At 35.6% G+C, this 13,739-nt stretch overlaps 1 protein-coding gene across 1 annotated transcript in view; it reads left to right on the top strand.

Annotated features, from left to right (window-relative positions):
- The first annotated feature begins 6,183 nt into the window (after positions 1-6,183).
- LOC105249249 (transcription factor SUM-1) overlaps positions 6,184-13,739 on the top strand; it is a 35,013-nt gene continuing 27,457 nt past the window's right edge. The window contains exons 1-2 of the mRNA XM_011254571.3: positions 6,184-7,538; positions 12,010-12,310. Of these exons, the coding sequence (XP_011252873.1) occupies positions 7,264-7,538; positions 12,010-12,310 (576 nt within the window). The 5' untranslated portion in view covers positions 6,184-7,263. The remainder of the gene's footprint in view (positions 7,539-12,009; positions 12,311-13,739) is intronic.

Here is a 13,739-nt window from a genome sequence, read left to right as displayed (position 1 = left end):
ACGAAAAATTTTATTCAATAAGCTTTCTAATATTATACAGTAGAAATTGAGGGAAAAAGGAGAGTATAACAATTTGATGTTACGCGAAAAAAGAAATACATGTATAAAATAATGGCGGTACGTTACTCAATAAATCTGGCACAAAGTGCGATACGTATATTGTAAAATACGAAAATGAGAAATTTATTATTTAAAAAAATATATATTTTTTTAAATAATAAATATTTTAAATAATAAATATTTTAAATAATAAATTTTTTAAATAATAAATATTTTAAATAATAAATATTTTAAATAATAAATTTTTTTAATAATAAATATTTTAAATAATAAATATTTTAAACGATAATTGCACATGCAAGATTTAAATAAAGACTAGTGATTGATAAATTAAAATTTAGAATAAATTGTATGTGAAAAATTAGAATTAGATATATGCATAAGAGTTTTTTGAGAAAATATTTTTTTATTTAAAAGATACGATTAATTATTTTCGAAAAAGTTTATCTTAGTAAAAAATCCTGTACCTCTTTCTCACGAGATTGTGTTTGAAAAAAATATCTAGTTTTATAAATTAAAAACCTTTTACGTGTACAGTTAAATATTCATACAAATAAAAAGTATTATGCGAAAATAATCATATGAGGTATAGATTAGGAAATATATCTTTCACATTATAATAAGAATTTTTATGAGGCAAAAATATAACCATGAGAGATCTCATTAAAAAGAGAAAAATATCGAGAGATATAAAAACTAGAAGTTAAAAGTGGATATATTTAATTCTTCTTAAAAGTGAGGAGGGATGTCTAAATATATATAACACGCGCGTATGCGTGATAGATTAAGCTCGTTTTAGTAGAAGATAGAGAGGGAAAGACAGGAGAAGATTATCCAGGCGTTAAGGTCCGTATGGGGATCTGAAACCTAATTAAACGGAACTTTAAGCGAGAGTCTTATCGCATAATACGCTATATATCCTAATGTCCTCATGCTAAAGAAATTTTAAACGAATGTAGGAATTACTTTGTCGAGAATACCGGAAATCTTTTGGACGTGAGTTGAGAATCTTCCTCCCGTTGACATTCGTTGTAAGAGAATTGAATACTTTATTACCTCAATATATATTTATGATATATGGATTATTTTTATAAAATTCTACACTAATAATATTTTTGCATATATTTAATAATGACGATGTTTCAGAAATTTTTTATACAAAATTATATTAATTCACTGTTATATATCTCGTAATCGTTATGGAAATCGTTGCAATTTTGCAATTTACTTTGCTGAAGAATAATCAAAAATTATCGTGTATTACATCAGATCAATAAGTTTCGCGTATAAAAAAAATCTTGCACGATTTACAAAGCATGCATACAACTATTCTCGAATCAACGTTGAAATCCGATGAAAGCGAGACTTTGCATAATCATAACGAGATTAATTGTAGAGAATTTAAAGCTATCTTCAAAACAGAATTCCGTTCTCCATAAATATGAGAAACCTTGGAAAATGCAAATTAGATTAGTCCATAATCCTGGAATACATTTTTTTAATCGTACAATTTGAGAGACGTGATGTATTTCCTGGAAATAAAATGTGAGAGAAACCACTTTTTAAGATGTATCAAATAATATGAAATTTTAATTACATTTTAATATCTACGATATGCGTACGAAAATTAACTTTCAAAAAAAAAAATTTAATTACATCGAATGTAAATTTTATTTGTCGATCTCGATGACTTTCAAAAACATGACTTTCATCTCTCTCTCATCCGTTTATTTTATTTCAATCTTACGAGAGTTTTCGCCAATCCTGTTAAAGGCATTATCTTGTTTAAAGACAATTATTCAGTGATAGTCGCCAGTTATCTTGATCGACGGGAGGCGGGCGCTTGCGTGATTACAACAAGATTATCCTGATGCGGGGAAGGAAGAGGAGGGCAGGGGCAAGGGTTGAAGGGAAGGGAAAGCTCGGGGAGAGGCCTGCGCGACGTCGCGCCGCAACGTCCTCGAGGCTTTGGCCAACGCTCGGAATCATCCGAGGCATCTAGTCTTCGGCCGCGATATACGTCGAAGAGAATTCAAGACGGCTCCAAGTCACATCGGATTACATCGGAAACTACGCGCCGCGGCGGCGCGAAAGGACGTCTCCTTGCCAAGGCGAGGCTGTTAACAGCCCCCCCTTCATCCCTTATATTTTTTTTATTACACATGTATCTTCCTCCAGGCTTTCCCGGGAAACATTCAGAATTTTAATTAGAAAGAAAAGAAGAATGATTATCCGTTGAAAGTAATTGATTATTGTGAAACAAGGTCTTGAGACAGGAATTACTATTTGATAATTTTTAAATAGTATTATGACAAATTATAATAGCGATATTTCTCAGATATATTGAACAAACGTATAATCGATGGGAGAATTGTTTAAATGTTTGAAGAAGTAGCTCGACGAGTTTGATTTTATTTTCAAATTTTTACGTATGCGATCGCATTTTGACTGCACGTGACACAAGAAAAAATTATGCTCTTTGCGAGGTGGAATTCCGAGACTTTTAAATCTTCCTCCTTCTCCTGCTAACTTTTCACTCGCTAATAAAAATTTATTGACATTTTTCACTTACCCTACCACGCTCTCGCGTGCTTTCAAGGATGCCGGAAAATTGGTTCGAAAAACAAAAATCCGCGCGAGCAAAAAGGCGAACCGCTCGGCACAAAGACATCGCTCCGCGATGATGCCCCCGTAAAAGTGGGCGAGGCATTGCCCTCCCGTGAACTTTGGCAGATGTAGGTATTCCAGCCAGCCGCCGAATCCTGAAAGGAGGCGAGAGTGACCCGTTTTGCGTCTCGCTCCTCAGGGTTGTACTCTTTGCGATCCCGCGATCCTCCCGCTCCCTTCCCCTGCACATCCTACTCCTTTTCCTCCTTCTCTCGACCCCGGCGCGAGACGAGCACATCCGAGCCGCGCCGAGCTTCCACGATGAAAGGGTGCGAAAGGGAGAACTACCCTTCGTGTTTGCGAATGCGCGCGCGCGCGCGCGCTCGCTCGCGTGTCAGCGGCTGCGTATATGTGTGTATGTGTGTGTGTGTGTACAGTATGGAATGCAAACTCTCTCATGTAAGTCTCCGGGTTTGTACCACTGGACGGCGAATGAAAAATGAAGTCCGGAGCCTCCGGACTTTTCGCGCGGTTGTTTGCGGGAGGGTGGAAGAGGGAGATTGCGCGAAGGGCGCGTCTTTATTCCCTAGATGTATGTATACGACGTCGTTCGAAAGGATGGTGAGATGGATGGCGAGAAGGCGGAGGGCGGCGGGGCTCGGAGGAAGAGATCGGAAGCGAAAAGAGAGGGATGGAACCGGCACTCTCATCTCGCGGATTTCTCTAACGTCGTCCGATAATAACCGCTTTTAACGATAATTGGCCTTGTCTCTTCTGACAGGTACCGGGACTGCGGAATCGCGCGGATGGGATTTTAATAGAAATCCATGTCGCGTGCGCGAATGTGTGCGGGCTATTTCGTGTCGGGCTGTGTTAGTTTTCTTTAGAGAGACAATCTCCATTATATATCGGTGTGCACTTTGACGTGCCTTTGTATAGTTTTCAAACGCGAGAGATTTTCATGGAGAATGTATATCGCCAACTTTTCCGTATTTAATCTTGCTTAGTTTAACGCCTTTCGATGGAATTTTATAACCGTAAAATTGATCGATATATACTCTGATTCTGTACGAACAATTGAAAGGAGGAGAAATTCTTGAAATAAAGCTATATGTATGCAGATAGAAAACGAAATATTATATTGTGCAAGATATTATATGTATAGATCAATCGCGAGAGAAATGGACCAGAAATTTCCCAATATATAGTGTATTAATCAATAGTCATTTTCGATATAATATATTAATATATTAATATATCATATCGAACTATATTAATCATTGAATTAGCATAGTTCATCAATTATTGGATAATTTTGGACAAATAAGGTCTCGCGATTCAATCATTATTATTTTGCTACAAAAACAAGATTATTAATGTTAATTCTCTAGTAGCGATATTGGCAATGATATATCGTGAAATACACATGTATCGTTATCACAGATTTGTTTTTTCTCACCTCTTTCTTCATTATACTCGATTAAAAAGACTTTGAATTTCTAGGACATCGCGTTTATCGACAACTGCTTCCTTTGCTATAATTGTCATAATTGCGATGATGTCCGGGATTCTCAACGTGAACTCGAGACTCACGACTGATTAGACGTTCGATCGTGTTGCTCCGCCGCGAGAGAACCGAGATGATCCACCCTCAACGGAGAACACCACCCCTATTTCCGCGTAATCTCGCGGAGTGCGAGAGCGGATTATTACTACAGGGCGATCGGCATTTCGGCGAAAACGTGTAGGCTAAAACTTTACTCCGTTTTCTATCTCCATACGTCTGGATCGCTGCCAGGGGGTAATTTTAGCTTTTATTCGACGCTCAATAGTCTATTTTAATTCCCGTGAAAGCGGAGCATAAAATGTGACAGACGGCGCTGGATTTACATAAAGTTTACGTATCCGCGTAATCGACGGCGAGGACCAGTAGCGATCTCTCTATAGGCGTGTCTCTGCCTCTCTCTCTCTCTCTCTCTCTCTCTCTCTCTCTCTCTCTATATATATATATATATATATATATATATATATATATAAGATGTTTCAAAAATCATTGTGTGTTCGATGGCAGATTCCTCGGCTCTAATTCGGGATTTTTCCTGCGCGAAAATGTCGAAAAGATCACATCAATGATTTTCGAGTTACAAACGAGGGTGGAGGAAATGAGCGGTCTTTCGCAAAGTAAATTTTGGGGAGGAGAAAACTTTCCCCATTATTACAACTTGAGTTTATTTTAATAGAATTTTAATTTCGGACTTAATTATATAAAGCTATATGGATGGAAAGGATTGGAAACTTTGCAACAAATGATGATTTTTCTCGATATATCGAGGAAAAAATCTGCTACTGAAAGGATATGATTTTGGAGCATCCTGTGCTCCTAAAGTTGAACTGTGCATACGTGAAACACCCTATATGTATAGAGGAGTAATAGCTCCTGTTCTCTCCAATCAGACCGCAAATCGGATCGACTATCGAACGCGTATTGGAATATCTGTCAAAAACCACGACCCACCGTAATGAACATCTCTTTTTGTTAGCGTGTTCGACTGTAAACCAGTACATTTCAGTTAAGTATTCCCGAATAACCAAAACTGCTGCGGCGAGCCGCAGAAATACACGATAGTTGAATAAAATATAATCGACGCAATTCAATCAAAGACTATGATCAAATCGATTCTCGGAGTTAATGATTAGACGAAAAACTTATGTAAGATAATTTATCGGAAATATAAAAAAAATCTCTCTTAGACGAAAAAATTTTTTTAATTGAACTCTTCCTTTGATAATCTTTTGGAAATTTCAAGATTCTCCTAAAGAAAAGTGCAATCTCAGGAGTTTAATTACGTTTTAACAATTTTTCGTGAGAGAAAAAATCTATAGCTATAGAATGCTTTTTTTTAATCATCGAACGTTAAATGGGTCAAACGATAAACTGATAAAGAAATTGACATATCGATTAGTTTTGTTGATTTTTATATTTTCTTTTTTGCAAATAGTACATCTGGTTCTCTCCCTGTCAGAGAACGATAATCTAGGATAGTTTGAAAAAATTATACATGTTTATTTATTAATAATTTCGCAGATATCGCTACCAAATAAAAACAGTAATTAGTATGTGATAAGTGGATTTTCCGTCTTTCTCTGGAAGGAAGAGCCGGAGAAATCTCAATCAGTCATCTCGATAACAGTCTTTAGTTGATTAGGTACTTGGTTTGGTTTATTATGCTTTCGCACCGGTGTTGATTTAAACTCCCCGAAAGTTCTCTCGCCCCAGCCGGAGACTCTATCCGATGAGAATCTAACTCTTATTAATGATTAAACCACACCCCGTGATGAGTCCCTGCCAAACTCACGCATCTATGACAGTCCGAGAGGCGGACCCGAAGACAATTTTCGTCGGTCGCGATTGGCCGGACGTTCTTAAAAATAGTCATCTCGGGGTGTGACTGTCGGCGATACACACATGTAAACGCATGTAAAATATTTCTACTCGCGTCTCTCTTTCGGCGAGACGCGAGTGCGTGTGCGTGACGCACGCCTAAGAAGAGATACCATGTGGCGGAGGGACCGATACTACACGGCAAGGCATCTTCGCTCCGTGATCTCCGGCTACGAGATTTTCGGATCTGTCGCGTCTGGTCCGACGACCGGCTCGGTTTAGTCACGTCGGATTCGTAAGGAAGGAAGTCGCGCTGCCGGTTAAAGATCGACCTCCTTCCTCCCATCGGGTTTCGCTGGAGCGCCGATTTGGAGTCTCTTATACAAGTTGAGTGCGGGATTTATCTCTTTATTTTCTCGTCGTTTCCGCAATCTCTGTCTTCGGAATAAAAGTGCGTTCAAATGCGCGACCGTCGAGTCCATTGACGTGAAGCATCTCGTGCTCCGAAATCTCTCGATTCAGCTTTCGAAAAATCGAATCTTCTATCTTCATGATTGAGATTGCTCAAACTGTGGACTCGGTCATCCGATATACGAAGAATTCGCGGAAAACCGGGCAACGATAGAGTGAATTGACTAAACTTAAATAACGAGCGACGAGGGAGGAATCTGTCCAGCGGTTCTAGAGAATCGGGGCGGAAATTCCGCGTCTCGGGACGAAATCGATCTGGAACGACTTGGACAAAGTTAACGAGAAAGTTGAAGGAAGAAGAGTTAACTGTACCGAATATATATCGAGAAACGTCCGTGTCCTCGCTGGGACCAGCGACTCATATCTTTCCCGGAAAAGAAGCGACAGTTAAATGGGATAGAGAAAAGAGCGTTTTCGCAATTTTACGAGTATCTTTAGCGTCAGTCAGTTTCACCCTTGGTCGATTTCTTCATCTATTGCAACCGCTGCTGCATAATTTCAAAGGATCTATCTTCTGAATATTAATATTTGACGAATACATAATCGTTTGATGGGGAATCTGATGATGCGAGTGATTATGCACGTACGCCACTCGAGGGGGAAATTCAATTAAATCGCCGCAGAATACAATTTCGCTCGTGATGAGGTCGCGCGAGATCGAACGCGTGGACGATCGGTGCGTTTTCGCTTCGGGCGATCGATTAGAGTGACGAGTCCGTTTCTTCTCGACGAAACTTCGTGAAATGATGACCCTCGTGACGGACGCGGTGCCCTACGCCTACGAAGCGGCCGCGAGAACGCCCTACGACGGTTACCGTCATCACTTGCATCATCATCATCACCATCATCATCATCCTCACCCTCATCGGTATCGGCGCGTTTACGCGCCAACGGAATCCGAGTATCTGCAGGAGGGATACATCGCTACTCAGGTGGATACGGACGATCGCGCGAGGCTTATCGGCAATAATGCCCTGGTGTCAGCCGGCTCGTTGAATTATCGCAACGACCGAATCAGGTGAGCCTTTACTTTATCTGGGCTGCGTTTCCGTATCGTTTAACCGCGCTAATCTATACTATTGATGAAACAAAATGTGGAGAAATAAAGTCATTACGACAAATTCGACTTTTTCAATAGGTATTATATTTTTAACAATAAAATAAATTTTTAACAATAATATAAAAGTTAAAATATTAAAATAGTATTATTATTATAATCAAAATAATGAAATATAACTGTTAACTAAATGAAATATAATTAATTATCAATAAAATATATAATTGGCAACTATTAAAATTAATAAAATATTAAAATATAATTAAATATTAGATATTAAATATTAAAAACAATCGGGTTAAGTATTAAAAACAATAAATAATTCCTGCCTCTCTCTCCCAAAATATTCGATCAACTGAGAAAAATGCATTTAAAAGTATCCTATTCAGATGATCAATTTACGTAATTATTAGCTTTCAGCAAGCTTGATTAATTAATTTTGCCGAGCATCTGTTCGTAATCTGGGTCTATATTTTATAATTTTACGGATATAATTTAGTTTAAATAAAAAAACTATTCTATATTGATGTCAGTCTCAGTCTGACATCAAACTATCTATTTTTAATTCTATTCGATTTTTCTCTTTTATACTTTCTATTTTTATATCTTCTATTTTTGATAACTATTTAACAGAAGGGATGGAAGGGAAATTTACAAGAGTTGTATAGCCAATCCTCTTATATGTGGCATTTTCAATATTGCATCTCTCACACTAGACGTTTACTTAGATGATCAATTTAATGTAATGTAAAAACTTGTCTAATATATTACAGAGTATTGTTAGTTGCAGTCTTTTTAAGAATATTCAAAAGATGACACGCTCGAAATTAAATACTGTGCAGATTCCATTCTTTTTTCTGCAGAATTAGTTTTTTTATGAAGAATCCAGTGTGTTACTAATACCAGTGTGTACTCTGATATAGAATGTCATGTTAATAAATTTAAAGAAAAATGAGAGAACAGAATGTCATGTTAATAAATTTAAAGAAAAAAAGTTTAGTAACGTTAAAAAGTAAAAAAATTTGTTTAGAGTTTCTCTCCTTAAATTAATAAGTCGATATTGCTGACGTTAGTATTGTAATCAACTCTCTTTCGCACTAAAGGGATCCCTCTTTTGCCGTTTTATACATATACAAATATACAATTGTATATAAAGTTTCATTGTACGAGACTCTATTATAGCGGTTAACGATTTAAGTCAGCTTATTCCTTTGTAGCGGTTTCCATTTCCGTCAGTGCGTCGCAACTTTGTAGTGTTTCGCCTGTAGATATACATATATATATGCAAGCTATTTCATGAAATGTAGATGTAACTTTAGAAGCGAATTCAGCACACGGAAATAATGAAAGACATTCCGACGAGACATCCCGCATATTCGCATGTACATTCTGCAAAGGGCCATTTGAACTGTGTATTAGTCGGCAAAATGCATGCCTCATCGCGAAACGAGAGAAAGAAAAAATTACTTTTATCAATTTTTAACAATCAATTTCACTCTCTTTGGAATATGTTTCATTTCAGATATGTGTCAGAAGCGCCTCTCCCCAAAAATAGCTCCAATATGAATAAAAAATAATTTAAAAGCTCGCAAGTATATACGATTATTACTGATTTTTCATTGAAATCTTACTGCCATTATTAAAAAGGCAGAAGAAAATGTAAATGTTTTCATTGAAAATCATTGAACTTCAGTGAAATGTTATATTGCTGATTTAATCAGTGACATTTTTACTTATTTAATTTGGAAAAGTAGATCTCTGGAATATACCTCGTAGAGTTTGACGCATTCGATATATATTGTCGAAAAGAATTTGATACCTTTATCTCGACTTGAAATATATCGGGTTTTCACAAGAGAAATGTGACACTTGATGAATTAGCGCTTTCAGAAGCTTCAGCTTCTGATGGATACACTCTCTAAAATATGACTAATTGTACTTCATTCGCGAGACTCCACGTGACAAGATTGATCGTCTCTTAGAGAATTTTCTTTTTTTCCCACTTTCTTCATCTTTTTCCTTCGCGGCATTCATCACATTGAAATTGAAATCCATTGAATTTGAATTACAATTAATCTACCATCCCACTATCTACTGTTCTATCATCCTATTACAGTATAAAGCTAGCAAAAAATGCTTTATTGAATAAAGTATATAGAATAATAATGAGATACGATGATTTTTGAAATTCCTTTCAAATTATCATGATAAAGACTTCAAATTAGAACACATGTTATTAATGTTTATTTATTTATATAACAATTTTTCATTACATTTTGTATTGTATGATGTACTAACAATAAGATCAATCTCTTCGAAACAAATATTTTTCTTAATTTTTACCTTTGTAGTATTGATTTCCCAAATCACATTTATTTGACAAAAATTGTTTTATTAAAATACAAAAACCGCAATATATCATTTTCATATTAATATAACAGTTTTAGTCGTACACATTTACATTTGTATAATAACGAATAGTGATTATATATTGTATGTAAATTATGTAATAATTTTGTATGTGTATTATTTTCTAAGCATTTGATAGAACGTATTCTTTTAAAAATATTCTTTCTTTTTTTTCACTGTGTTAAAAATTACATTTATTAAAAATTTCACCAAAAAATTCAATTTCAACAAAATCAATTAACGCATTTTTTTAGATATTAAAAGTATGTAAAAGTACGTGAGATTATCTCCTGGATTGTATAAGAGATTGAAAGTTACATTATACGGGTTTGCATTTTTGCATTTTGCTTTCAACGTTTCTTCTTTTTTCCTATATGAATCGATTTCTCTTTTTTCTCTCTTTTTCGACTTGTCTCGTGATACGCATTTGTGTTGAATCGAGAAGCGACGTAGTCATTATCTTTCAATGAACCCGACGACGGCTTTACCGCATATTAAACCATTTTCACTTCGTTCATCGCTTTTCGCCTTTACTCCCGAGGGGAGAAAATGAGAAAAAGGGAAGAGGGCAACATCTCCTCGCGAGAAAATACGTTCGCCGCGGGACCACCTGGAACGTGTCCAATCGCGAAAATCGCCTCGTGATGGACCTACGCGCCTGCGTCCATTATTAACCGCCGTCGCGATAACTAAAGGATGATTAAGGCAAGAATTCGTTCTCTTACTAAACGCCTATACCGGATCTTTCAGCGCACGTTTGCATCACGACTCTTACGCTCGGTGCAACAATTCGTTTTACGTGAAACGGTGACATGCACGCGGAAAATTTATATACATTTATACATTTATACTCGAATAAAAACGTAACATTTTTTTTGCAACTACGTTATATTATCTCGAAAGATGAATATTTTTACAGATAAAATATAGCGAAGAGGTACTCGAATTTAGTCTTTGAGAACTCTATAGCTTAAAAGTAAAAATTCAAATTCACAAATAATTATTTATAGAATGTGCTTTCTCATATTATATTACAGTTTTTATAATAATATTATATTCCAATTTTTTTAGCAGATATATTTTTTTTTAAATGGACAAAAAATGAAACGGACGAAAGTTGAGGTCTGTGAAATTGATTTCAAAAAATGACATACTGAAAACTACAAAAACATTATGAAATATGGTATAATATGAATTATATGATGTTATATATTGAATTTATAAAATAAAATATTGCACTTTTTTTTAATTTGTTCATGAAAGTACACATTTTTAAATACATTTCTTTTCTTTTTATATATCTTAAAATTGAATCTTTGAGAGAGCAAAAAATGTCAATTCTCATCTTGCGACAGATGTCAATAAAAATAAATTGCAGATCAAATTAGTCAATCGTATTTACTGATTTTAAATTGACACTTCAAAGCAGAATGTTAAATTACATTAATGTACAAATTGCAAAATACAGTTTGCAGGAAACATCCTGATGTAATTTCCTTCATCGCACTGCAAGATAAAGCTAAAAAGAAAAATGAAACAAAACTATTTTATTTTAAAAAAAGCAGTAAAACGTAAAATTATGAATACTGACAGTTTATAAGGGATGAAAATTACTGTTTTTTTTTTTTTTTTCAAGAATTTGATTACATTGATGTACAAATTGCAAAATACGTCAGTTGCAGGAAACATCCTGATATAATTTTCTTCATTGCACTGCGAGATAAAGATAAAAAGAAAAATGAAACAAAACTATTTCACTAAAAAACAGTAGTAACATTATGAATGCTGACAATTGATAAGGAATAAAAGTTACTCTTTTTTTTTCAAGGATTTTCTCTCTCGATGAGAGAAAATCCTTGAAAAAAAAAGAGTAATTTTTATCCTATTCCTTATCCCCTTTCTCTCTCTCTCTCTCTCTCTCTCTCTCTCTCTCTCTCTCTCTCTCTCCTCCCTCTCTCCTCCTCTCCCCCCCTCTCTCTCTCTGATTCAATGAATATTTATATAAAGCGATTAATGCTTTCAGATCGCAGTCCCGCTACGCCCTCGATTCGGACGACGCTTCGTCAGTGATATCGGCGGACGCTTCGGCCGACCTCGAGTCCGGTTCCGCGGACGCCGACGAGATAAACGAGACTAGCGAGACCAACGAGACGAACGAGAGCGAGTCGATCGAGCACGTGCCGCATCCGCACGTTTTGGACGCCGGTTCGCCGCATGGTCCACGCAGATGCCTTCTGTGGGCCTGCAAGGCTTGCAAGAAGAAGACGGTCACCGTCGATCGGAGGAAAGCCGCCACTTTGCGCGAGAGACGGCGCTTGAGAAAGGTCAGTTTCCACTCATTCTCGAAATGCATTTCCGTTCCGGAAACGTCGCGTGCACTTTTCATTCTGTGCGTGTTCCATTTATATCTCTTATTATCGTCCCCTCTCTTTCTATTTCTGTCAACATTTGAAAGAATCTTGGTAAATTAATTACCTGGATTCTTTGAATTTTTGATTGATTGTAAGTATATTTTTAAAATGACACGGAGAGAGTCGATTGTAATATCTCTCTGATGCGCGTCTATGTATCGTATTTACCGAATTTACGTACGTTGCTGTTTTGGCTCGTCTGTAATTACTTAAAACATGCCGCGCGCGAATCGTGTTTTCGAAGTAAACAACCTCAAAGAGAGCGCGCTGACGGAAGGAAAACATCTGCGAAGTGGATCGGTCGCGACTAAGCGCCGCTCTTTGGACGATTCGAATGACGAATGATGTTTCGAGAATGGGCACGAGAATATTAAATCTCATAGAGTCATTTGAAATTCGACACTACACCGGGGACTACACGAGGAGGAATTTTAAGAGAAATTTTTTATCCCTTCACAGTGCCTATTCAGTAGTAGAAAAAACTTTATTACATATAAACTGGATGTTTGATATTTAAAAAAAATTTGGACGATAAATGAAAGAACGATTTGCTCGGACTTTTTTAAATTGAATCAGTGAAAATGTAATTCATTGATTAAAACACCGATATAAGATTTCCTACAAAATCAATGAGTATTTTATCGATCTTTAGTGAAAACATTCAACTGATTGAAAAATTAATTCATATTTGAAAAGTTAGTAATAATCATATATATATTATACATAATATATTCGGCGACATGTCAGTACAGCTTATTGTTAGTGGGACATGCCCCACTACACAGGCATTGAAAAGGCGAAAAATACAAGGACGCAGATGAAAACATTGTATTAATCAGTCAATATTCGTACGTTGAGAAAAGTGTACGTTGTTATTCATCAATAAAGTTCTTCTAGCTTGATAGTCTTCGACAGTAATTCCATTTGGTTCTCTCGTAAAGCTAATTTTCTTTACATATATATTATTTGCAAGATGTAGCTTTTAAAACTTTCGCGATTTTTTCACCTATTTATCCGGAATAAAACAAATATATTTAATTCTAATATTTAAACTCAGATTAATATTTAAATACAGAATTATATTTTTTTAATTTTTAAGATAATAAATCCACAAAAAATGAACAAGATTCTTGATTATATTCAGATATTTTTTTAATAAAATATGTTACTTTCTCTCTAATATTATATAAATTTATCTCAAATATAATATTATAAGAATCACATTTTTAAAATATTATTTTTTCTGATTGAAATAGCCACTACGAATTGATTCTTTTAATGAGATTTTATCGAGATTTAGTACATTTATAATTATTCCTAATATTATTGCTTTTCAGCGATA

This window comes from Camponotus floridanus, unplaced genomic scaffold (assembly GCF_003227725.1).
Source record: "Camponotus floridanus strain SB8 unplaced genomic scaffold, Cflo_v7.5 scaffold24, whole genome shotgun sequence".
Classification (NCBI taxonomy): domain Eukaryota; kingdom Metazoa; phylum Arthropoda; class Insecta; order Hymenoptera; family Formicidae; genus Camponotus; species Camponotus floridanus.
The sequence above is the reverse complement of the archived record's forward strand: the minus strand, read 5'-3'. Positions and strand labels throughout refer to the sequence as shown.